Source organism: Melanotaenia boesemani, chromosome 5, assembly GCF_017639745.1.
Source record: "Melanotaenia boesemani isolate fMelBoe1 chromosome 5, fMelBoe1.pri, whole genome shotgun sequence".
NCBI lineage: Eukaryota > Metazoa > Chordata > Actinopteri > Atheriniformes > Melanotaeniidae > Melanotaenia > Melanotaenia boesemani.
The window spans coordinates 26,873,155-26,896,611 of record NC_055686.1 but is presented as its reverse complement, the minus strand read 5'-3'; the positions used below and the strand labels follow the sequence as shown (position 1 = coordinate 26,896,611).

At 37.4% G+C, this 23,457-nt stretch overlaps 4 protein-coding genes across 6 annotated transcripts in view; 1 reads left to right on the top strand and 3 right to left on the bottom strand.

The window, feature by feature from the left end:
• The window catches only part of LOC121640051, a 33,956-nt gene extending 11,680 nt beyond the window's left edge, over nucleotides 1-22,276 (bottom strand). Inside the window, exons 1-7 of one of the 3 annotated variants that reach the window (XM_041985734.1) lie at nucleotides 22,136-22,276; nucleotides 21,382-21,687; nucleotides 20,834-21,085; nucleotides 20,583-20,675; nucleotides 20,461-20,476; nucleotides 20,159-20,184; nucleotides 19,923-20,072 (exon numbers count right to left, since the gene is read on the bottom strand). In XM_041985734.1, coding sequence (XP_041841668.1) covers nucleotides 20,038-20,072; nucleotides 20,159-20,184; nucleotides 20,461-20,476; nucleotides 20,583-20,675; nucleotides 20,834-21,085; nucleotides 21,382-21,687; nucleotides 22,136-22,211 — 804 coding nt within the window. In that variant the 5' untranslated portion in view covers nucleotides 22,212-22,276 and the 3' untranslated portion in view covers nucleotides 19,923-20,037. Of the gene's footprint in view, nucleotides 1-19,922; nucleotides 20,073-20,158; nucleotides 20,185-20,266; nucleotides 20,477-20,582; nucleotides 20,676-20,833; nucleotides 21,086-21,381; nucleotides 21,688-22,135 lie in introns of those variants that run through there. The other 2 variants (XM_041985735.1, XM_041985733.1) reach the window with 2 other exon arrangements.
• LOC121639986 (Fc receptor-like protein 5) overlaps nucleotides 1-23,457 on the top strand; it is a 907,115-nt gene that overhangs the window by 551,955 nt on the left and 331,703 nt on the right. The window lies entirely within an intron of this gene.
• Nucleotides 889-10,573, bottom strand: LOC121639995. Its single transcript, XM_041985629.1, has 16 exons — nucleotides 10,407-10,573; nucleotides 9,827-10,132; nucleotides 9,080-9,340; nucleotides 8,830-8,922; nucleotides 8,724-8,739; nucleotides 5,304-5,535; nucleotides 5,000-5,077; nucleotides 4,835-4,911; nucleotides 4,654-4,719; nucleotides 4,366-4,571; nucleotides 3,850-3,946; nucleotides 3,605-3,767; nucleotides 3,415-3,518; nucleotides 2,309-2,453; nucleotides 2,075-2,195; nucleotides 889-1,872 (listed from the first exon to the last, which is right to left on the bottom strand). The coding sequence occupies exons 1-16, from the start codon at nucleotides 10,480-10,482 to the stop codon at nucleotides 1,538-1,540; spliced, it is 2,376 nt and encodes a 791-aa protein (XP_041841563.1). The 5' UTR covers nucleotides 10,483-10,573; the 3' UTR covers nucleotides 889-1,537.
• The window catches only part of LOC121640006, a 48,426-nt gene continuing 38,077 nt past the window's right edge, over nucleotides 13,109-23,457 (bottom strand). The window contains exon 12 of the mRNA XM_041985658.1: nucleotides 13,109-13,182. The gene's annotated coding sequence lies outside the window, so the exon portion shown is untranslated. The remainder of the gene's footprint in view (nucleotides 13,183-23,457) is intronic.

Below are 23,457 nucleotides of genomic sequence, written 5' to 3'. Positions count from 1 at the left end.
TTGGACAGACAAAGAGAAACGTCAGTTCTTCTTCTTTCTTAAGACAGAAAACGTCTCTTCATTTTAATAAACCTGCTCTCTCCCGATTACATCAGACGCAGTGCTGCAGCAGGGAAAGGCGACATGGACGCCATTTTTTTTTTTTGTGGTCAAAGCCAGTGAGCTTAAAAACAAACAAACAAACAAACAAAAAACAACACATGATAAATATTATTAATGGCGTTAATTAATCGTTGAGCTTAGAATTAAACACCATTTGATAGAATTAGACACCACTTTCTTAAATTTTCAGTGGTTAATTATAGAATGATTTAATGAGGGACAATAAAGCATTTTTTTCTCTGGTTTCTTTGTGCTTTGTGTAAATTTATGTTCCATATTTTACCACAAGGTGTCGACACTAGACCGTGATGCTTGGAACACGAAAGATTAAACATCAGACTTTTTATACCAGGTCAGATTTAAATACCCTACTGCTAAATAATACAGATCTGTGGATGATAATAGTGTTACTGTCTGTGATTTTGTATTAGTTATATCTGATATATATACAGAAAATTTTTTTAATTTTTTTTAAATGTGTTTTAAATGTATTTCAGTCATAGCAAATTTAGTTAAAAAACAATCAAATTTCACTATGGATGTGTATGTAGACATATTTGAAAACTAAATGACAATAGATGCAAAAAGTCTTTTTCAGTTCATAGGCATCTTTAACAGGCAGTAAATCCGTATGATGCCTGAAAAATGTTATTCTGGGCAGGAGCAGCAGAACATGGTACACAAGTCAAAAAGGTTGGGAAACGCTGCTTAGGGGGGTTTTCAACTGAGACGGTTCTTTAGGTGGTTTTAGGACTCAAGACAGAGAAGAGATACAAAATTAAAGAATTTAAGATTATTTAATTAAAGATGACACAAACTGTCTTTAAAGTGTGCTTAAAAATGTGCACATGAGGGGGACAAAATACTAATACAATAGAAAATAGCACTCTTGCACTATTGGTCATTTAAATTTAAAGCCATGTCATTGTGGCGTTATCTGTTAGCAAAATAACAGTGCAAACATGTTAAATATCTACCTAATGGTTAAATCATTACATACATAATGTACACATAACATACAAAGTACACTGAGTCTGCCTTTTGATTTGAACTTCTGCATAAACTTTTCCTCATTTACATGGTCAGTCCGGTGTCTTTTCTACAGTATTAAAGTTCTGAACTCCATGTTAATATACTTTTGACTTTTCAACACAGAGAAGGTTCGTTTTAATATGTTTATTTGTTGAAACATGGAGAATAAAAGGTTCTCATTGCAAACAGCATGCTGTTTCCTCTGAAGTAAAACTAACTTTTAAACTGTAAATTCTTTCTGTACTTCACTCCGCTTGCTTAATTATATACAATTATATACAACGTATATAAGTGTTTCTTTAACTTGAACATGAAATTGATAAAAAAACAAACAAAAAAAAAAAACTAAACAAAACAAAAAAAAAAATAAAAAACAGCAGTTTGCATAACAGTTTGGCTTGAGTTAAACCTCAAAACCAGGAGAAGACAATGGTAACTCTTTGTTAAAATCCTGGCCAAGATGAAAAGCCTCCATTAGAACCATTTTAAATTGATCATAGGACTTCATGTGTTTGACAGGCAGCACGATGGTCTTAGCACATGCAGATACAAGAGGATAGCAGATGCTGTGGTTTCCAAAGTCAGCACCACAGTCATGGTTAAACTTGATCACCACAGCAAAGTCCTTTTTTTCTGAGGGAAGGAGCGGAATATGACCATGACCAGTGATCCACTGCAGAAACATGGCAGGTGTAACAGATCTTGGACCACCTTCATCACCTAGATGCTCTGGACTTTCTGGTAGGATAAGAGCAGATTTAAAATGAGAAATCAGAAGAATCTTCACATTTAAGAAAAGCGGAAAAAAAATTGTAAAATATAGTGTATCTGAATTTAAGACTAACAGAATGATAACTGAATATTGTGGCCATAGCCAGGCATAACTTATGAAAACTCTGAAATTTCAAAACTACACACTTTATGGAAAATAACCATTTACCTTCTGATTCATAAAGAAAGTCTTGGATGAAGTTAAGCATCTCCAGCTCAACCTGATGCCTGGTGGTTCCCTTTTCACTCAGCTGAGGGTGAATGGATGCCATGACAAACTCTGCATTAACCTATGATTATATTAGAAAGCAAATTATTTAATCTTTTATATCTTTCTGTGTCACAAAAGGTAAATACTGTATAGACAAATCCATTTTAAAGGAGAAATTCAGTTTGTACTCACTTTCACATCTTCCCCTGGGACAAAGAGAGGCTGGCAGGTATCTGGGTGCTGCTTAATCAGCTCAAGAAGGCCATACAGCTGCAAACCTTCCCTAAGTTCTTCCAACATTGGCTGCAGCTTAAGCACTGCATGGAGTATAATGGCTCTGTGACAAAAAAAATCAATAAAAAAAAAAAAAAAACATCTTCAAAACTTTACTTTTATTATATTAAAGGTCCCATATTATGCAAAATTCACTTTTTAATGGTTTTGGAACAGTCATACTGGTCCCCCCGCATGTGTAGGAGACCCGTAAGTGTGAAACTCTTTCAGGCGCTCTCTCTCCCCCCTGCTCCACCTCTAGGGAAGTAAGCGCTGAAATGAGCTTGTTTGAAAGCGTGTACGTTATGACGTCATAAGGGACAATAACCACTCCCCACAGAGCGATGGACCCGTCTACCGGCTCTCAAAGCCCGCCCAGTGTTTTTCCCTCTTCGGCAACCCTCGTTAGCGGACATGGCTAAGCGACAGAAGCACTGTTCTGTTTGTGGCTGCATAAATGAACACGAAAACGTTTTTTTTACTTCCATCCACTGAACCCACGAGGACTGAGTGGATTAATTTTATTTTTGGAGGAAATGTACCCGGAAAACTTCCAAAGGTTTTGCATGTCTGTGGCCAGCATTTCAAAGAGGACTGTTTCCACAACATGGGGGCATGGAAAGCAGGCTTCGCCAACCGTTTGAAGCTGAAGCCAGGTTCAATACCAACTGTCCGTGACACAGCTGGAGAGGTAAGAGCTGGCAGTTATTTTATCGTTTCGGCCTTATTAGTCTGATAGCTTGAAAATATATTAACCTGTCAATCACCTCATGACGGGCGATGCGATGGGCGGAGCCAACAGCTGAGCTGCTCCACCAGGGTTCCGCCCACCATAAACGGCACATTTCTGAAGCTGCTAAAAAGAGGGAGGTGAAGAGAAGCCGCTGCACTCAAACTGAGGGTCAATTTGTCCATACCATGGCGGAAATATTTCATTTAGATATTAATGAATGGTCTCAGATTGGGAATAAAGTGTATAATATGGGACCTTTAATATACACAAACAAAAATGTGTCCTGGCTTACCGAACAATCAGCTCCTTGTTTTGAACTGAGATAGCTCCTGTGAATCCACAGTTTAAAATCTCATCGGTCAGACCCTCAACTGTCTGTTCAGTTGAGGATTCCACCTGAAAATAGTAAAAACAGATGAAATTATTATGAAATAAGAGATGCTTTGTGTATTAAGACAATATGTATACTGGCCGTACAGCACCTGGTCAATCAGTGAAAGCAGCTGTGAATCTGCCACTGTATTCTTGTCGAGAAGCGTTGGGTTGATCTCTCCGTTACAGAAGTAACTGTAAACCCATGGGCTGAAAAACGCAGGGGCAGGACCTCCTTGTGCCAAACTAACTGCCAAAATCTCTCCAATGGTCCTACTCATAAGAACGGAGCATGAGTGTATTGCTTACTGTAAAATTTGACATGAAACAACAGTTTGCCTTGATGTAGAAATACCTAAAGAATCCATTGTCAAAGTCAGTCAGTGAGTAGCGTGGACTTTTCTGGTGTGGTGGTCCCTCAAAGAAACGAGTCTCAATTTTGGCCACCATTTCTGTCGACAGAAGTATGTTAGGAATGACCTGTGTTGTAAAACAGTCTTCTACACTTAAGACATTTTTATTGTGTTGCTGTGGCTCAGCAATTAGCAGCACCACAAATTTATTTGAAAATTTCTGAAATTTCTTTGAATTGTTAGACCATACTTTGCTAAAATCCAACAGTTTTGAGAGGTTTAGCAGAAGCTGTCAAGAGTACTAACCATGCTCAACATAAGGGACTGAATGATATCTTATTAATAATAAAAGAAAAATGAGTCATATTTAATATTATGACACCACAACTGTAACAGGGCTCACTTGGTAGATTAGACATATAACATGGAAGTTATAAAGTTATCATGAATTTGGGATTAGTCATTCCTTTAACATAAATATGACATATGTAGCAGAAATATATCTTCTTTGGATTCACCTGTGAGAAATTCTTTTCGAAGTGCACCATTGTCGACTCCTGCTTCCCCAAAGAAGGACACGTTCAACGTAGCAGTCGGTGTCTTTGTCTTTTGACGCTGCCACTGCAGAAGGCCTCTCTCCAGAATGTTTGTTCTTGAAATGTGGATGTTGAACTGTTTCTCCACATCAACTCTTTCCCAAATGGTATTCAATACATCATCAATACTGATGAAAAAGCATACAAACAGAATAAACTACTTTTGTTTAGTTTAGAGAGTGTGTAGTTTTCTGCGTTGATGTATTTGACCTTTTAATATGCTCCTCTTCTCCTTTGTTCCCCTTAATCTCATCCATTGTGAGATCATCTTTGCTTCTAATGAATGTACAACAGGTGGATTTAGTGTAGGAATATTTTCTTTAAAAAGTACCGTACAGTATTTTATTTTATATTCTGTAATTTAATTATATAGCCATACTATATCCATTACCTTTCTCCACATATGCTTGCATGGATTTTGAGGAAGTTTGGTGCAAATTTTAAGTTACAGACTGGACATGGAAGTTTCTAAAATTGACATAAAACTTCAAATATTAATAAGAGTTCAAATATAGTGACGTTAATGTACTATACTCATTACCATTAAGATATTTACCTCTTCATCCAATTCCTCTGTGTCAGTGTGATCTGGGGGAGGTGTCACAGAAACTGTTTGGACCTTTCTTAGACAAGCCTAAAACAAAGAAATAACGTTAGACATATTGCAATGGATAATGATTAAGATTAAAAATGTAGTGCAATCATATCCTATAAATGTATATATTGTTCTATATCTATCTTAGGATACTCATTTTAAAGAAGTCCAAAGAACTGTGAAAACATAACCATATCGTGCTGTCTGCATATTAAATGATCTTCAGAGACATATCTTAGATCTAAGTATCTATATACTTCTATACCTCTTCATGGCTCATGTCCCTGGACATTGTGAGATGTCTTTTATCCAGTCCTGTCTGGGCAAGCTCAAATTCCTGAGAGGACGATGGTGTTATTTCTGCTTTACAATTCAACAGGTAGACATGGAAACTGAAAGGCTTCCATGTCTTTGAGGATGGTGGCCCACGGATCTCTGGATTATGTGTTTTTCGTTTTCCAAGATAACTTTTCTTTCCAAAAATCCCTGGGAAAGATCTGGATGCAGTGAGGAAAAATACGTAAAAATGGTAGCATAATTAAAATTATTACACAAACTTGTCAAATGAAGTTTCAACAGCTTTAAAAAATCTATATGATCTAAAACCTTTCCATCTCCTGATCTACAGAGGAAGGTGAAATGCGACACTTTCAGATTTATAAAAGCGTGTGCACACCTGTCCCATGCCTGTTTCCGTTCATAAATTAGAATCTACTCTTCAGCGGCGCGCGTGAGGGAAAGCCCATATTGAAAAACATGAAAATGTTTAATTGGTGGGCATGGCGTGGGCATTACTAGTGTCAGAAAGACAGAATAGTGGCAGCAGGTTGCAGATGCTGTCTTTGCAGTGTCAGAAGGCAAAGACACGCCAGAGGCATCTAATGTTGCAGCTGGATATCTCAGTTGGTAGAGTATTTGTCTGCCATGCGGGAGATTGAAGTTCGAATCCCACAGGTGTGAACAGTAACATCTTCCACTTGGGGCCTTAGGCAAGACTTAAGAAAAGCGTCTGCTAAATGACAGTAATGATGCCGGTAATGTAGTCTTTTATCTTAATGTATAAAAAATATTTACAGAGACATCTGAGATTTGTAGCAGTTAATTTTGTGTTAAACAATATTTCTTTATAGCTTCTGGCTGTTCCAACTGGGTCGGCAGTGCTGCACCAGTGATTGGGGAGGGTGAGGCCAGAGACTCCACACAGCACCGTAGCAGAAGGAACTCCATGAGGGATACCATCACCGCAATTAACAATGTGGCCAAGGACTTGTGGGACATGGAGACTGTCTTGACAGAAATTGGGACAACAATTACAAAAGGATTCTGTAAGAATATATAAAGGAAGTCTACCTCTTGTGTGTTTCATAAGTTTTGCATCACTTCTAGATGCTCCAGTCTGTCCCACTCTACTTGATCTCAGAATAAATGACCAAAGCTTACTTTTCACATTTTCTTTTACTGACTGGTAAATGTTTGCAGCAGACCGTCCACCTCATCATTTCCTTGATTTTATTCTGGACCGTTGGTGTTGCAGTTTCCCATTTTTCCATATTCTGTGCGTACGCCATGGTCAGAGTTTGTGTGGAGGTAGGAACATTTTCCCACCAAGTTTGGTTTTTATAAATCCCAAAAGCTGACTTTATTTTGGAAATGCCAGTTTTTGTTCCAACGCCAGCTTTATAAATGAGGTCCCTAGAGACCTATAAAACCAGACCCACAGTTCTAGACACATACTTGAAGACACCTTGTCGTTTCCAGACAGCACCCTCTATTTCATTGCAGACCATTATGGATGACGATCGCAGAGCAAGTATTAAACATGAATGTCATTGTTTGATGCCATTATACAATTTATTTATTTTTGTTTTACTTGAAATTGACATAAAATGAAGGCTTTTGCTATAATAAGTTTAAAATGATTGGACATTGTTTACCACCACAGTCTGAAAAGTACGTCATATCATTCTAGGTTAAGCTAGTAGGTATTTTAGCTTGTTGGAAATTAACGTTTTGACCTGCACATTTATTTTAATGAAACTGAGGCTCCATGACGAGTTAAACATAAATATATTTTTAGAGTAATAAAGTAGATGATTTGAGAAAATCAAGTACAGACCAACGTTTTATTAAAGTATAAATATGTTTATATATTTTGAAAAGCAGACATCACAGAAACAGATTTTAGCAGTTTATACTTTACAGTAAAAATTATTTTTGTTCATAACGTAAAATATTCAAAATGAAAGTTAACCTTTATTATATATCATGTATATTGATGTCACGATTTACATTTATTTAATGCTGTAGCTTTTATTTAGAGATCTTATTTAAATATTAACTGTGACTAATTACGCACTCTGCAACCTGGACAGATACAGTGAGGACCAACTTGTCCAACCTGGACAGATACAGTGAGGACCAACCTGTCCAACCTGGACAGATACAGTGAGGACCAACCTGTCCAACCTGGACAGATACAGGATCTGCTGCAAAGATTTTAATTTTCCTTTCTGACTGTGACAGTTACACATTAGAGAAAAATGGTTTGAAGCACATGTGTGAATGATAAATATTATTAATAGTATTGGAATGCAATGAACCTTTAAATAATAATTAAAAAAATGTCGTAATAAACTTTCAATCATGTTCCAAGAACAGTTTTTTTTTTAGCCTAATCAGAATCAGAGGCATTTGATAGCTACAGAGAAATGCTTTAGTTTGAAGCTTCATGAGCAATTAAATATTAGTATATTTGAATTGTTTGTCTGGAAACTGCAACTTCATCTGATGTCTGGTTGACCTGCCACTCCAGAGATGCTGTTGCAGTTTTACACTCATCCAGTAGGTGGCACTGTTACAAAAGCATTAAGGCCTGGAAGTGTGGGTTTCCAGGTCTACAGACACAAACTGTTCCTAAATGTAGCCATAACATAGGCAGCAAAGCACTAACACAAATTTATAGGGTAGCAATCAAAAAAAGGTTAAATTACTGTTGATCATGTATTTCCCATGAGCCTTTGCACATCTGGTAATGGATGTTTTGGCCTAAATGTCAAGTTGAACTAACTTAATAAAATAACTTGGATACAATTAATTTAATCACTTGTTACTTTCAGTATTTCAACTAAGTTGGTTCAACAATTTCCTGTCAATGAATCCACAAAAGTAAGTTTTTATGACAAACCATAAAATGAAGTGGGATCCATATGAAGATGTGCTTTAGATCAACTACGACTAAAACATTGTTTTTATTGAGCTGGAATGTGACAGCATGTGTTGCATTTATGGCCTCATCTTCCTCTAAAAACCACCATCAGATTACTGTTTCAGCCTCAGTTCTGGCTGATTCTGATCAGTATGTGGGTGTATGCTGGCTGTAGGTGGTGCTCTGTTCTGACTTTCTTCCACTTTCTCATGTCAAACTCTACTTACTCTTATTTTGTTATTATATTGTTCCACAGGTTTTTACATCCATGTTCTGATCCACCTTATTTAAAATGTATCTCACTCTGCCCTTCAGCCTGCATTTCATGAATCACTCCTGCTCTCCTCCTCATTTCCACTTCATGCAGGTTTTCCAGGATTCATCATGAGTCACCTGCAGGCTGCTGCATCCCCACCACTCCACACATTCCTAGCTTTAGACATATCAATACTTAGAACATGAGAAGAGAGTTGTACCAACCTGTTACAGAGTATTTCTGTAAAGAAGTAGATAAAGGAACATTGTTGTTTTACTTGTGTGTATTTCAGTTTTACTGAATAGTTAAAACAACAAGAAAGCGTCTCACCCTTTGAGTTTGTGAAGTGAAGGACCAGGACCAGCAGAAAAATGATCAGGATTCCAATAAACAGCCTAACAATCAATATGATTTTAGTAAACCCTGTAATAAAAATGTATATTTATTATTTTATAATAATTTAATACTACTCAACTCAAATTGCAAACATGGAACAAAAAGTGAAATGAAAGTAAAGCCATATGTTCATATAAACATAAGAACTGAACTAAACACAGTACAGTCACTTCTCTAGTCATACCTTCTTCAGGACGGTCACATGTCACTGTCTTTGAAGCCGATTTCTGGCTGACAACATTAGAGACTGTACAGCTGAATGTTGTGCCTCCATCTTGTGCTCTGATGATGTACTGCAGCCTGGATTCATTGTAAGTTTGGTTTCCCACAGTGATGCTGTAGCTGACGTTAGAAGCTGCTTTACACTCCAACAAAACTACACAGGATCCATTTAGAAAAGTCTGAATACTTCTGGAGGTCAGGATGGGCTGCTCAGTTATGGGCTCTAAAGAGACAGCAGAATCCGTACAGGACAGTGTGACAGGTCAGAATCTGCATCATGGATGTAATTAGTCTAGAGAGCAACTAGAACGGACTGCTTTCCAGGGGTTGTTTGTGTTTGTCGGTTTAGTTATTTTATTTACAAATCTGTGTAAACAGAATGATCATGAGTAAGTGTGTAAAAAAAGAAAAAATGGTGGAAAAGTTAAATTCTTTTATACCTCACTAAACATTAAACAGGGCAATATAAAAAACAAAATAATTTATTAACAAATGTTCCATTTTCTCAACTTTTCACAATTTTGAATTTTTGAAATCCAGTTATATTGAGTTAACAAGCTTTTATATCAGACACGGCAGCATTTAACATAAATAAACGACAGAGGAAATTTGCTATCTTCACCGTGTGTGAATCAGTCTTTGGGCTTATTAGTGACGCACTGTTTTACTGACACACATCAGGTTACTTGTATAACAGAAACAGTCTTACCATGAACTTTCAGAGTTATGACGACTGAAGGTCTTTGCTTGTTATTTGTCCCTGAGATTAAAATGAAATCCCCAGAATCTTGAAGAGTCAGTTTCTTCACTGTTAAACTGAAGTCAGTGGGGTTGAACTCTAGTCTGCTCTGAAACTGATGGTTTCCAGAAACAACTCCACTCTTTTCTGCAAGTTTTATACGTCCATATTTCCATTGTGCAACGGTGACCCCTTCAGTTGATAAGCCTGATGAAAGCTTCACAGTATCTCCAACTTTTTTATGAATGACAGAGTTTTTAACAAAGGCCTCCACATCTGGAACACACACAAGGACAGACACTCTGAATCATTCTTGTTCCTATTGTAAACAAATAAATAAATAAATAAAAACAACAACTGGGATTTATCATAATATACTACTTATAAGTTGGAACACTCTAACATGAGCTTATGTGTAACACACACACACAAAAACACAAAAATAAACATCATGAAAAACAATTACTAAAGTCCTCATAATGATGTGATGTATAACACATAAATAACTAATAAAAATGTATTTTCTGTAAGCAGGTGGGGGTGCACGTACCATGGAGGAAGACCCAAACAAGGAGCGCAGATCTGATTAAGAAGCACCAGCTCAGGCAGTGAGACGGGGCCATCATCCCTCTCTGTGAGAGATTAACGTCCGTTTCCTCTTCTAGACTCTCGACATCGTGTCATGTTTGTAACACCCACTAAAGTTATTTAGAGAGGTTTCTGTCATCGGTGAGACTGAAGAGGCAGTCAGAGCTGGGCTCAATATGAGATAGCAGATACCACTTTGTGGTTGACCAACATGCAAGAAGGAGATATTTACAGAGTAGCAGTACAGCTCACTTCTTAGTTTCACTGTTCTGGCTAAATGTGTGCATGAAATCCTCGCTTCATCTGTAAACCTTCGATTTAAATGCAGGTTATACTGTGATAAAGACGTAGCTGGTTCTCCATGCAGGACTTTGACTTGCATGCAACACCTGAAACGTGTTGAGCATGCAGGACGTACCAGGAAGTGAGCAACCAGACCGGAAAAAAAAAAAAAAAAAAAAGAAAAAAAGAAGATCCAAACCAAAGTGCTCAGTATGGGAACCTGGTGGCAGAGAACGCCACACCCAAACCACTCACACAGCATTCAGACAGTGAAGAGATTGAGATGGTCAGAAGCCAATAATATACATTTCATTTAAACACACACACACACACGCATGCACACACACTAGACGAGGTGAAAGACCACATGACAGCAGTAGAAATGCTTTTTAATGTTGTCTTCTTTTGATCTTAAGTGACACATTTATCTTTATGGATGTGGGGAAAAACAAACAAACAAAAAAACTAAAACAAAATTGAGTACATGAAATACTGAAGTAATATTAAAAGATATTATGCTACCATTACCCAGTTTTCGTTGGAAAAGAATGAATTTTCCTCAGACCACATTCCCTTTTAATACTTTGACTTATTGAAGCTGGAAAAGATTCAAGAGTAAAGGAACGATAAGAACTTCATTTAACTTTTCATCAAAAATGACATGACACATCTACTCATTGTTCTCCAGCCATGACAGTGTAGTGGCAGCTTGTTTGTGTAAATGTGGGACATACTCTGACAAGAAACAACACTGACACCTGCTGGCAATCTGTTAGACTGATATTAACTATTCCAAAGACAGTTTTTTTCTATTTGATTTCACATATTTTTAAAAGAAAAACAACAAAGACACCAAATTAACTTTTCACCTGAAAAAAAAGAAAAACACACAATGAAATTTTCTACAGCAAAGCAATGCAGGCGAAGCTGGAGGAGTTGGAGTAGATTTGGCTCATGTTATTGCAGCAGCGTAGCCCCACTGCTTCATCTCCATCCTAAGTTGTCAAGAGGAGGGATCTTTATCCAGTTAGTCTGACTTAAAAAATCAGGTATTTTTTTTAAATGTGTTCCAACATTTTAATCATGGAGAATTTAATTCAACAACACAATCAAATTTTACTGTGGATGTAAACACATTTGAAAATGAATAGAAGTGACAACAGATGTAAAAAGTCTTTTTCAGTCTACAGGCATCTTTAAGAGGCAGTATTTCATCTAAACAGGACATGGAGATAATGCATAACATTAGAGAGATGCTAAAGTTGTAAGGCCCTGATAAAAATCTGTTGTTTGGAATTTTTTTTAAGTGGATCTAAACTACGTCTCGATCTGGTTTAAAATGAAATCCAGATCAGATCATCAAAAGGATCTAGTAAGGCAAGGCAAGGCAAATTTATTTGTATAGCACATTTCATGTACAAGACAATTCAAAGTGCTTTACATAAAACATAAAAACATTACAGCAAGGTGCAGGGAAAGAAAAAAAAAAAGAAAAACAAAGACTAAAAAAGATAAAATTGATTACATAAAAACAGCAGGAAAAAGCTCAGATAACAAAATAAAGGTAAGATTTCAGCTTAAAAGAACCAAATGCAGATCTGGATTTCTAAATAAAAACTAGTGAAATGCAGCAGAGATCACAGGTGGGTCTTCAACCTTGATTCAAATAAACTGAGTGTTTCAGCTGATTTGAGGCTTTCTGGGAGTTTGTTCCAGGCATGTGGAGCATAGAAGCTGAAAGCAGCTTCTCCATGTCTGGTTTTTGACTCTGGGAACTGATAAGAAACTGGATCCACTCTGTCTGCTCAGTACTGGTTTCACTGAGTCCTCTACGTCATTGTAACCAACCCAACCAGCTGGTGACCCGCAATACCAAATTGAAAATGATCAGAGTTTAGAGAAATATGGGATTTATTTACAAAAACATTATACACGTTCATATCAAAGAAAACAACAGCTGGGAAGTTGGGCTGCAGCAAGATGAGAAAACCTGCTGGATTTTACCTTCAAAGATGCAGCCAGTGCAGCACATAAAGTCTCTTGTACTGTCAGAGGGAATGTAGAGGGGGTGTAAGAAAACACACAGATATCAAACCCAGAGCAGCAGCGCTCAAGATTGACAGAATTATATAAGAAAAAACTATAAATAACCTGATTTAATGAAAACTTTTGGAGAAGTTTACATTCATATGCATGTTTATTCCAGATGTTCTGGAGTTGGACTCGAGTGTGTTTGTAAAACAGAAACAACACTGATTAAAACAGTTTGCTCTATAGTTCATCTCCAGTCTAAAAAGCACAGCTTCAAATACAGAGTTAAATGAACGTGTCTGCTGAGATGCAGCAGATTTTAAAGGCGGACCTGGTGAAGGTGAATTTATTGAACTCTGCGACCAAACAATGTGTCCAGTGTTTCTTCTGAGCTTCTGTTTTGTTGATGACCTCTCCTTAAACAGCTGGAAAACAGAAAAATAAAGTACAACTATGTCAGAGACTGTTTGTATATTGTAGCTAAAAATAAACTGCAGCAGTTCTCGTTAAAATGGTCTCCTTCATACATACTGTTTTTATCACTTGAAGTGAATTAAATTTAGTGGCTGAAAATACATTTATAGCAAGAAATTAATAAAAAAAAAGTGAGGACCAGATAAATAGTTACTTCTGAGGGTTTCTTTCTTTTTTTTTTTTTTTAATCTGTAAATCTGGATTTAAATTGTTGCAATCAAACTTGTCCTATTGGTCATCATATTAACACGATCATGTAAAAAGTTTATAAAAATACAAAATTTGCTTAATAAAAACAGAGTAATGCAGTGACCCTGGTAGAAAACTTAACTTAACTTAAGCTCATCCAGAGGAAGACTACATAATTACTGTTAAATTATGAGAGTCAAGAGACTGGCATAGAGGAACACATTTTATTCACTCAAACCCAGACTTCATTGCATCTTATCACTTCAAGAATCAACAACTCTTGTATAATATGGCTCAGATTCTGCAGATGGGCCAAGTGGGGCAACAGACCCGCCACTTTGATTCTTGTCATTAATTATGATAAAAAAAAAGATATTATGCAAATCTAATAGTTAATCTATAATATTTTTAGATAATATCAGAATGTAAAGATGATAATCTGATGAATCTACTTGTCATCAATATTCAACTTCAGTGAGCAAAATTTGGAAGTTTTGCTGCACAGCACAATAACGGTCTTCATTTAATTTGAGGGGTTTTGTTGTAGTAAACTTCCCTCGTAAAATAACGTAAAATATTCAAAATGAAAGTTAACCTTTATTATATATCATGTATATTTATGTCACGATTTACATTTATTTATTGCTGTAACTTTTATTTAGAGATTTTATTTAAATATTAACTGTGACTAATTACGCACTCTCCAACCTGGACAGATACAGTGAGGACCAACCTGTCCAACCTGGACAGATGCAGGATCTGCTGCAAAGCTTTGAGACTGTGACAGTTACACATTAGAGAGAAATGGTTTGAAGAGCATGTGTGAATGATAGATATTGTAAATAGTATTGGAATGCGATAAACCTTTAAATAAGGTTGTTGTAGTAAACTTTCAAAGATGTTCCAGAGGCATTGATAGCTACAGAGAAATGCTTTAGTTTGAAGCTTCATGAGCAATTAAATATTAGTATATTTGAATTGTTTTGTCTGGAAACTGCAACTTCATCTGATGTCTGGTTGACCTGCCACTCCAGAGATGCTGTTGCAGTTTTACAGTCATCCAGTAGGTGGCACTGTTACAAAAGCATTACGCCTTGAAGTGTGGGTTTTCAGGTCTACAGACACAAACTATTCCTAAATCTAACCGTAACATAGGCAGCAAAGCACTAACACAAATTTATAGGGTAGCAATCAAAAAAGGTTAAATTATTGTTGATTATGTATTTCCCATGAGCCTTTGCACATCTGGTAATGGATGTTTTGGTCTAAATGTCAAGTTGAACTAACTTAATAAAATAACTTGGATGAAATTCATTTAATCACTTGTTACAAATGAAAGTATTTCAACTAAGTTGGTTCAACAATTTCCTGAGGAAAATCCCAAACCGGACCATCAGACTGATCTCTCCTTCTGGAACACTGTTGGTGCCAGACCAAAGTCCTCAACCCCGGCCAGAACCTGGTCTGATGTTGTTCGTCGCAGAGGTAAATCCAGCAGGAAATTTAAAGCTCCAGCACTCACTCCACCATCTGAAGTCTCACTGCATAATAAATATGATGTGTTGAGTCATATTAAAATGAATGATGATGTATGTAATGCAAGGATTTATCAAAATTCAAGAAATAGCCCTAAAACTCAGCCCAGGGCTAACCAGACCAGGAGGAGAGGCCAAAATCCCACAAACAGGAGGACTAGAGAAGCTATCGGCGCCTCCACACAAAAACAAATAGACACAATTCTGATTGGGGACTCTATAACACAGCATGTCAGGATGGCAAAGACGGAAAATTTAACACTTTTTGATACATCAGTCAGGGAACTGACAGAGATGTTGCCGACCATTCTGTCTTCACATCCAGATGGTATGAAGATTATTGTCCACACAGGGTCTTTTGATATTCTGAGGAGGAAAATTGGCTCTGAGATCCTTAAAAAAGACTTTTCTCTGCTGTTGGAGAGACTGTGTCAGTTGGGAGCACACCATGTTTACATTTCAGGACCCATTCCTACAGCGGGTAAAGGAATTGAACTTTTCAGTAGGCTTCTTGGCCTGAACACATGGTTATCAAACGCATGTATCACCCATGGGATAAAGTTCATTGATAACTTCAATATCTTTTGGAACTGTAAGGAGCGATTCAGACCTGATGGTGTGCATCCAAATCTAACTGGATGCAGATTACTTGGTGCACACTTGCGTCATGCTGTTGGGACGGCAAACCCAAACATGAGTGTACAGATAAGAGCGAAGGACACAGCAGAGAAGCGATCAACTGCCAGCTCTCCCCCCTCACCAGACCCTCTTCTCCACATCACCCAAGGTCTTAAAAGGATGTCTCTATCCAGGTCTGAACCCCAGCGACCACCATCTACCAAGAAATACAGGGCTCCCCCTCCTCCCCCTCCTCATCCTTCTCTTAGATCATCTGTCCTGACCGAGCAGGGCATGGGAGGAGGTTCCCAGAGCAGCAGAATTCACAACAAAGATAACATGCCATGATGCGTTCAGGGTCCTTGCTGTAGTTTTGCTACTACTGACAGCTGTTCTGAGATCAAGCCTGGACCCAGTAGGATTCCTGTGTTAGTTAGTAAAATAAGGAATCGAACACGGTCAGCTTGTGGGGTGAATCGATCTAATCTGTTAACTGTACCTTGTATAACTCAGAATACAACAGAGACCAGTGTAAACTTCATAAAGCTAGCTGTACTAAATGTTAGATCTCTGTCCAACAAGTCACTGTTAGTTAGTGACTTAATCATTTCTCACAGTTTAGATTTTCTTTTTCTGACAGAAACATGGTTAACAGAAGACACAAGTGCTACAGTTCTTAATGAAACAGCACCCCCTCATTTTAGTTTCATGAATAAATGTCGAAACGGGAGGAAAGGGGGAGGAGAAGCTGCCTTATTTAAAGATTCATTCCAGTGTAAAGAAATGTCATTTGGTGATTTTACTTCTTTTGAATATCTTAGTTTTATTTTAAGGGGCATTCCTAAAATCCTATTTCTAATCATCTACAGACGTCCAGGACACTGTGTAAATTTTATTGATGAATTTTCTGAATTATTGTCTGTTATCTCTACTGATTTTAACCATTTCATCTTAACTGGGGATTTTAACATTCACATAGATAACATGACGGATGGTAATGTCAAGGAATTTTGTTCCATATTGGACATGTTTGGTTTGCGGCAACATGTAAAAGAACCGACCCACATTCGAGGTCACATTCTGGACCTGGTTATTTCAAAGGGTGTTGATATTTCTTCTGTTGCGGTCACTGACTTGGCCTTGTCTGACCATTTTTGTATTTTGTTTGATTTACTGATCACTCAGAATGTTCAACCAACCTGCTTCTCCGTTAGGAAGAGGTACATTAATGAAAGAACAAGTGCTAAGTTTGTGGAGGCCATAGCGATGTTACCAACAACCAGTGCAGAGTCAGTTGATAGACTCCTGGATAATTTCAATCTGAAAATCTTGAATGTAATGGATGCTGTTGCACCGATAAGAATCAAGAGCAACTTGAGCAAACAGAAAACACCATGGAGAAACACCACTGTGGTTACCAGCCTAAAAAGAGAATGCAGAAAAACTGAGCGGAAATGGTAGAAAAATAAACTTCAAATTTACTATGAGCTGTACAAACAAAGCCTGCGTAACTATAACAATGAGCTGTGCAAGGCCAGAGAGCTGCATTTATCTGAAATGATTAACAGGAATGTCAACAATTCTCGCACTCTGTTTGCTATGATTGAAAAACTTACAAATCCTCCTAAACAGATAAGCCCAGAGCTCCTTTCCACTGAGAAATGCAACCAATTTGCAAACTTTTTTAGCCAAAAAATTAAAACAATTAGGCAAAATATTAATTCCACACAGTCACACAAGAAAACTAGTCTGTGTCTAAAACCCGGAAAAAATTCTGATGTCATGTCACAATTTAAAATGGTGAATTTAAAAGTCCTACAAGAAACAGTTTGGCATTTGAAATCAACAACATGCACTCTGGACATGATACCATCCGACTTTTTAAAAACAGTTTTTACCTCAGTAGAAAGTGATCTCCTACTGATAGTTAACAGCTCACTGGCATCAGGCATTTTTCCCAAGTCACTAAAGATAGCTGCTATTAAGCCACTCCTAAAGAAAAGGACTCTAGACGCCTCTATAATGAACAACTATAGACCTGTCTCTAACCTCTCTTTTATTTCCAAGATTATTGAAAAAGTTGTATTTCACCAGCTTCATGACTTTTTAAATGAAAGTGGAAATCTTGATAAATTTCAGTCCGGCTTCCGACCTCATCACAGCACTGAAACAGCTCTGGTCAAAGTGTTAAATGACATTAGGTTGAATACCGATTCTGGTCAAGTATCAGTCCTGGTTCTGTTGGATCTCAGTGCTGCGTTTGATACTGTAGATCACAGAATCCTGTTGCACAGGCTGGAAAACTGGGTTGGACTTTCTGGAGCGGTCCTTAACTGGTTCAGGTCCTATTTAGAAGGCCGGAGTTATTTTGTTACGATCGGCAGCTATGAATCCGAGCGAGTGGCCATGACTTGTGGAGTCCCCCAGGGGTCAGTCCTTGGACCTCTTCTGTTCAACTTGTATATGCTCCCTTTGGGTAAAATATTACAAAACTATAGCATTAGTTATCAAAGTTATGCAGATGATACACAACTTTATGTGTCTCTGTCACCAGATGACTGCAGTCCAATAGACTTAATGTGTCAGTGTCTGGAGCAAATAAACACCTGGATGAGGGAGAATTTCCTACAATTAAATGAAGACAAAACTGAGATTATTCTGTTTGGTAGCAAAGAGAAGAGGGTCAGCATTGGCAAACACCTGGAGACTCGGGCTCTTAAAATTACCAACCAAGTTCGTAACCTGGGAGTGTTGATAGACTCAGATCTGACTTTCAGCAGCCACATCAAAGCTGTCACTAAGACAGCTTTTTACCAGCTCAGAAACATCAACAGAATTAAAAGTTTAGTCTCCCAGAAAGACCAAGAGAAACTCATCCATGCATTCATCTCCAGTAGACTGGATTACTGTAATGGTCTTTTAACAGGACTTCCTAAAAAGAGCATTAAACATCTGCAGCTCATCCAGAACGCTGCTGCTAGAGTTTTAACCAGGACTAAGAGATCTGAACACATCACACCAGTTTTAAAATCTTTACACTGGCTTCCAGTCAGTCACAGAATAGATTTTAAAACCCTTCTGATCATTTACAAATCCCAGAATGGTTTAGGCCCAGAATACATCTGTGATATGTTCAGAGAATATAAACCTAGCAGAGCTCTTAGATCCAAAGACTCTGGTCAACTAGTCCAGGCCAGAGTCCAGACTAAACATGGAGAAGCAGCATTTAGCTGTTATGCTGCAAACAAGTGGAACAAACTGCCAGTGGAGATTAAACTTTCCCCAAATGTAGACATTTTTAAATCCAGGTTAAAAACTTTTCTTTTCTCATGCGCCTATGCATGAAATCTGCACGGTAACTTTTTTTTAACTTATCTTGCTTTTAATCATTTTAATGTAATTTATTATTTTATTGTGATTATGTGTTGATTATGTGTTGATGCCTTTTACTATTCTAAATATCTGTAATGTCTTTGTTTTATGTAAAGCACTTTGAATTGTCCTGTACATGAAATGTGCTATACAAATAAACTGCCTTGCCTTGCCTAAATCTAACCGTAACATAGGCAGCAAAGCACTAACACAAATTTATAGGGTAGCAATCAAAAAAGGTTAAATTATTGTTGATTATGTATTTCCCATGAGCCTTTGCACATCTGGTAATGGATGTTTTGGTCTAAATGTCAAGTTGAACTAACTTAATAAAATAACTTGGATGAAATTCATTTAATCACTTGCTACAAATGAAAGTATTTCAACTAAGTTGGTTCAACAATTTCCTGTCAATGAATCCACAAAAGTAAGTTTTTATAACAAACCATAAAATTAAGTGGGATCCATATGAAAATGTGCTTTAGATCAACTACGACTAAAATATTGTTTTTAGTGTGGCTGGAATGTGACAGCATGTGTTGCATTTATGGCCTCATCTTCCTCTAAAAACCACCATCACATTACTGTTTCAGCCTCAGTTCTGGCTGATTTTGATCAGTATGTGTGAAAGATGACATCTGCCTAATTCTACTTTCTTCCTGATTCACCATACGCCATCTTTTCAAAAAATTAAAAATATGTGACTAATGATAAGAAGTTTCCTCTGCTGGTTTGCGAATAAGACATTTGAATTATGCTTAAATGTTAAACATGACATTACATGTTGTAGAGAGAGTCAAATACAAGGTCACGCAGCCAGAGCTAGTAAAAGAAAATAGACAAATAATAAAATTTTGAGACATCACCCCTCACATTGATCTGTATCAGCAGGGAGATCTGAGTCAGTTCCTCTTATAGACAGGTTTCCATGGTAACATGTGCTTACTTTTTACACAACAGCTCATACGGTCTGTTCAGACAATATTATTAATGATAATGATAATTATAAAAATAAGGAACTGAGGAAAGAGAGGCAGATTGCATCCTATTTGTTGCAGAAGGCTCTTTTCTCTAGACTCCTTGGCCTGGTATTTAATTACTGCATTTATCTGCTCGTCCACTTTCACCTGAAAAAAGTATTTTCATTTAATGAATTACATAAAGTTCTTGTGTTATTCCACAACTTTTACAGCTTGACAAGTTCATACTATACCTTGTCCAACATCTTCAGAGCTTCTTCTGGTTTCACCGGCAGAAGCATTGCCGACAGGAAATAATATAAGTCAATTTACACATATATCAATAGAAGAAACAGATTATTTAAAGTGTATCAATCACTCTGCCCTTCAGCCTGCATTTCATGAATCTCTCCTGCTCTCCTCCTCATTTCCACTTCATGCAGGTTTTCCAGGATTCATCATGAGTCACCTGCAGGCTGCTGCATCCCCACCACTCCACACATTCCTAGCTTTAGACATATCAATACTTTGAACATGAGAAGAGAGTTGTACCAACCTGTTACAGAGTATTTCTGTAAAGAAGAAGATAAAGGAACATTGTTGTTTTACTTGTTTGTATTTAAATTAAACCATATTTCAGTTTTACTGAATAGTTAAAACAACAAGAAAGCGTCTCACCCTTTGAGTTTGTGAAGTGAAGGACCAGGACCAGCAGAAAAATGATCAGGATTCCAATAAACAGCCTAACAATCAATATGATTTTAGTAGACCCTGTAATAAAAATGTATATTTATTATTTTATTATTATTTTATAATCATTTAACTCAAATTGCAAACATGGAACAAAAAGTACAGTGAAAGTAAAGCCATATGTTCATATAAACATAAGAACTGAACTAAACACAGTACAGTCACTTCTCTAGTCATACCTTCTTCACATGTCACTGTCTTTGAAGCCGATTTCTGGCTGACAACATTAGCGACTGTACAGCTGAATGTTGTGCCTCCATCTTGTGCTCTGATGATGTACTGCAGCCTGGATTCATTGTAAGTTTGGTTTCCCACAGTGATGCTGTAGCTGACGTTAGAAGCTGCTTTACACTCCAACAAAACTACACAGGATCCATTTAGAAAAGTCTGAATACTTCTGGAGGTCAGGATGGGCTGCTCAGTTATGGGCTCTAAAGAGACAGCAGAGTCCGTACAGGACAGTGTGACAGGTCAGAATCTGCATCATGGATGTAATTAGTCTAGAGAGCAACTAGAACGGACTGCTTTCCAGGGGTTGTTTGTGTTTGTCGGTTTAGTTATTTTATTTACAAATCTGTGTAAACAGAATGATCATGAGTAAGTGTGTAAAAAAAGAAAAATGGTGGAAAAGTTAAATTCCTTCATACCTCACTAAACATTAAACAGGGCAATATAAAAAACAATAATCTAACATATCAGCTTACTTGTATAACAGAAACAGTCTTACCATGAACTTTCAGAGTTATAGTAACTGTAGGTCTTTGCTTGTTATTCACATCTGAGATAAAACTGAAATCACCAGAATCTTGAAGAGTCAGTTTCTTCACTGTTAAACTGAAGTCAGTGTGGTTGAACTCTAGTCTGCTCTGAAACTGATGGTTTCCAGAAACAAGTCCACTCTTTTCTGCAAGTTTTTTATTTCCATATTTCCATTGTGCAAAGGTGACCCCTTCAGTTGATAAGCCTGATGAAAGCTTCACAGTATCTCCAACTTTTTTATGAATGACAGAGTTTTTAACAGAGGCCTCCACATCTGGAACACACACAAGGACAGACACTCTGAATCATTCTTGTTCCTATCATAAGTAAATAAGTAAATAAATGATAAAAACAACAATTAGAATTTATCATAACATACTACTTATAAGTTGGAACACTCTAACATCAGCTTATGTGTAACACACACACCAAAACACACACAAAAAAACAGGAAGTGACAGAAACTAAAACTATGCTTTTATCTTTCCAAGCAGATGCGTCTTGTTAACAATGTAAAGCATATTTGGAAACATAACAGTCGTTTTTAGATTCAGTAAATTCAGAATGAAATGAGGAGAATTTTCTGGTATTTTGTTATTTTGATGTGGACATTGTGCATCATCATGAAAAACAATTACTAAAGTCATCTTAATGATGTGATGTCTAACACATTAATAACTAATAAAAATGTATTTTCTGTAAGCAGGTGGGGGTGCACGTACCATGGAGGAAGACCCAAACAAGGAGCACAGATCTGATTAAGAAGCACCAGCTCAGGCAGTGAGACGGGGCCATCATCCCTCTCTGTGAGAGATTAACGTCCGTTTCCTCTTCTAGACTCTCGACATCGTGTCATGTTTGTAACACCCACTAAAGTTATTTAGAGAGGTTTCTGTCATCGGTGAGACTGAAGAGGCAGTCAGAACTGGGCTCAATATGAGATAGCAGATACCACTGTGTGGTTGACCAACATGGAAGAACGAGATATTTACAGAGTAGCAGTACAGCTCACTTCTTAGTTTCACTGTTCTGGTTAATGTGTGCATGAATCCCTCGATTCATCTGTAAACGCTTCGATTTAAATGCAGGTTGTAAGTAATAAACACGTAGCTGGTTCTCCATGCAGGACTTTGACTTGCATGCAACACCTGAAAACGTGTTGAACATGCAGGACGTACCAGGAAGTGAGCAACCAGACCGGAAAAAAAAAAAAAAAAAAAAAGAAGATCCAAACCAAAATGCTCAGTATGGGAACCTGGTGGCAGAGAACGCCACACCCAAACCACTCACACAGCATTCAGACAGTGAAGAGATTGAGATGGTCAGAAGCCAATAATATACTCACATTTCATTTAAACACACACACACACACACACGCACGCACGCACGCACGCACGCACGCACGCACGCACGCACGCACACACACACACACACACCAGACGAGATGAAAGACCACATGACAGCAGTACGAATGCTTTTCAATGTTGTCTTCTTTTGATCATGAGTGATACATTTATCTTTATGGATGGGGCGTTCTGCCTCCCAGTGCAGTGGTGTGGGAGATCTGAGGAGAGGTGAGAAAAACTTGTGAATAGCCAGATATGTCCTCATGAGGTTATAATACAAAACAAAATCTCATAACTGAGTAAACTGACCACAAATACCTAAGAAAACAACCAAAAGACAAACTGTATGTTAAAAAGTAAACAGTGAATTTATACACACTCCACTATATACTAAAACTCTACAGTTATCTAAAGCTGAGTTTTCAATATGGATGAATTCAGATTCGACGTGTTTGAAAAAAATGGTAATTCTGTGTCTCTGCTTCACACAGAAGCTCATGACCTTTGACCTTAACAAAACATAAGTAGTACGAGCTTTGCTTGCTTTCATCACTTTGCTGTCTTTGGATACTGGGTAAGGCAGTACTGGTCGAAAATCTGATCTGCTGCAAAATCCAAACACTTTCTTGGCTAATTTACTGCAGTAAATGACCTACAGTTCCTCCACATACATTCAGCAGTGTGTTTTAATAGACATA

Excerpts from the sequence above, each read along its gene's own strand:
- LOC121639995 (XM_041985629.1), bottom strand. The coding sequence starts at position 10,482 with ATGATGGCCCCGTCTCACTGCCTGAGCTGGTGCTTCTTAATCAGATCT. Across the intron at positions 8,923-9,079 it reads ATGTGACCGTCCTGAAGAAG|GGTTTACTAAAATCATATTG; the intron begins GTATGACTAGAG and ends TTTTTATTACAG. Across the intron at positions 5,078-5,303 it reads GGGACATGAGCCATGAAGAG|GCTTGTCTAAGAAAGGTCCA; the intron begins GTATAGAAGTAT and ends TCTTTGTTTTAG.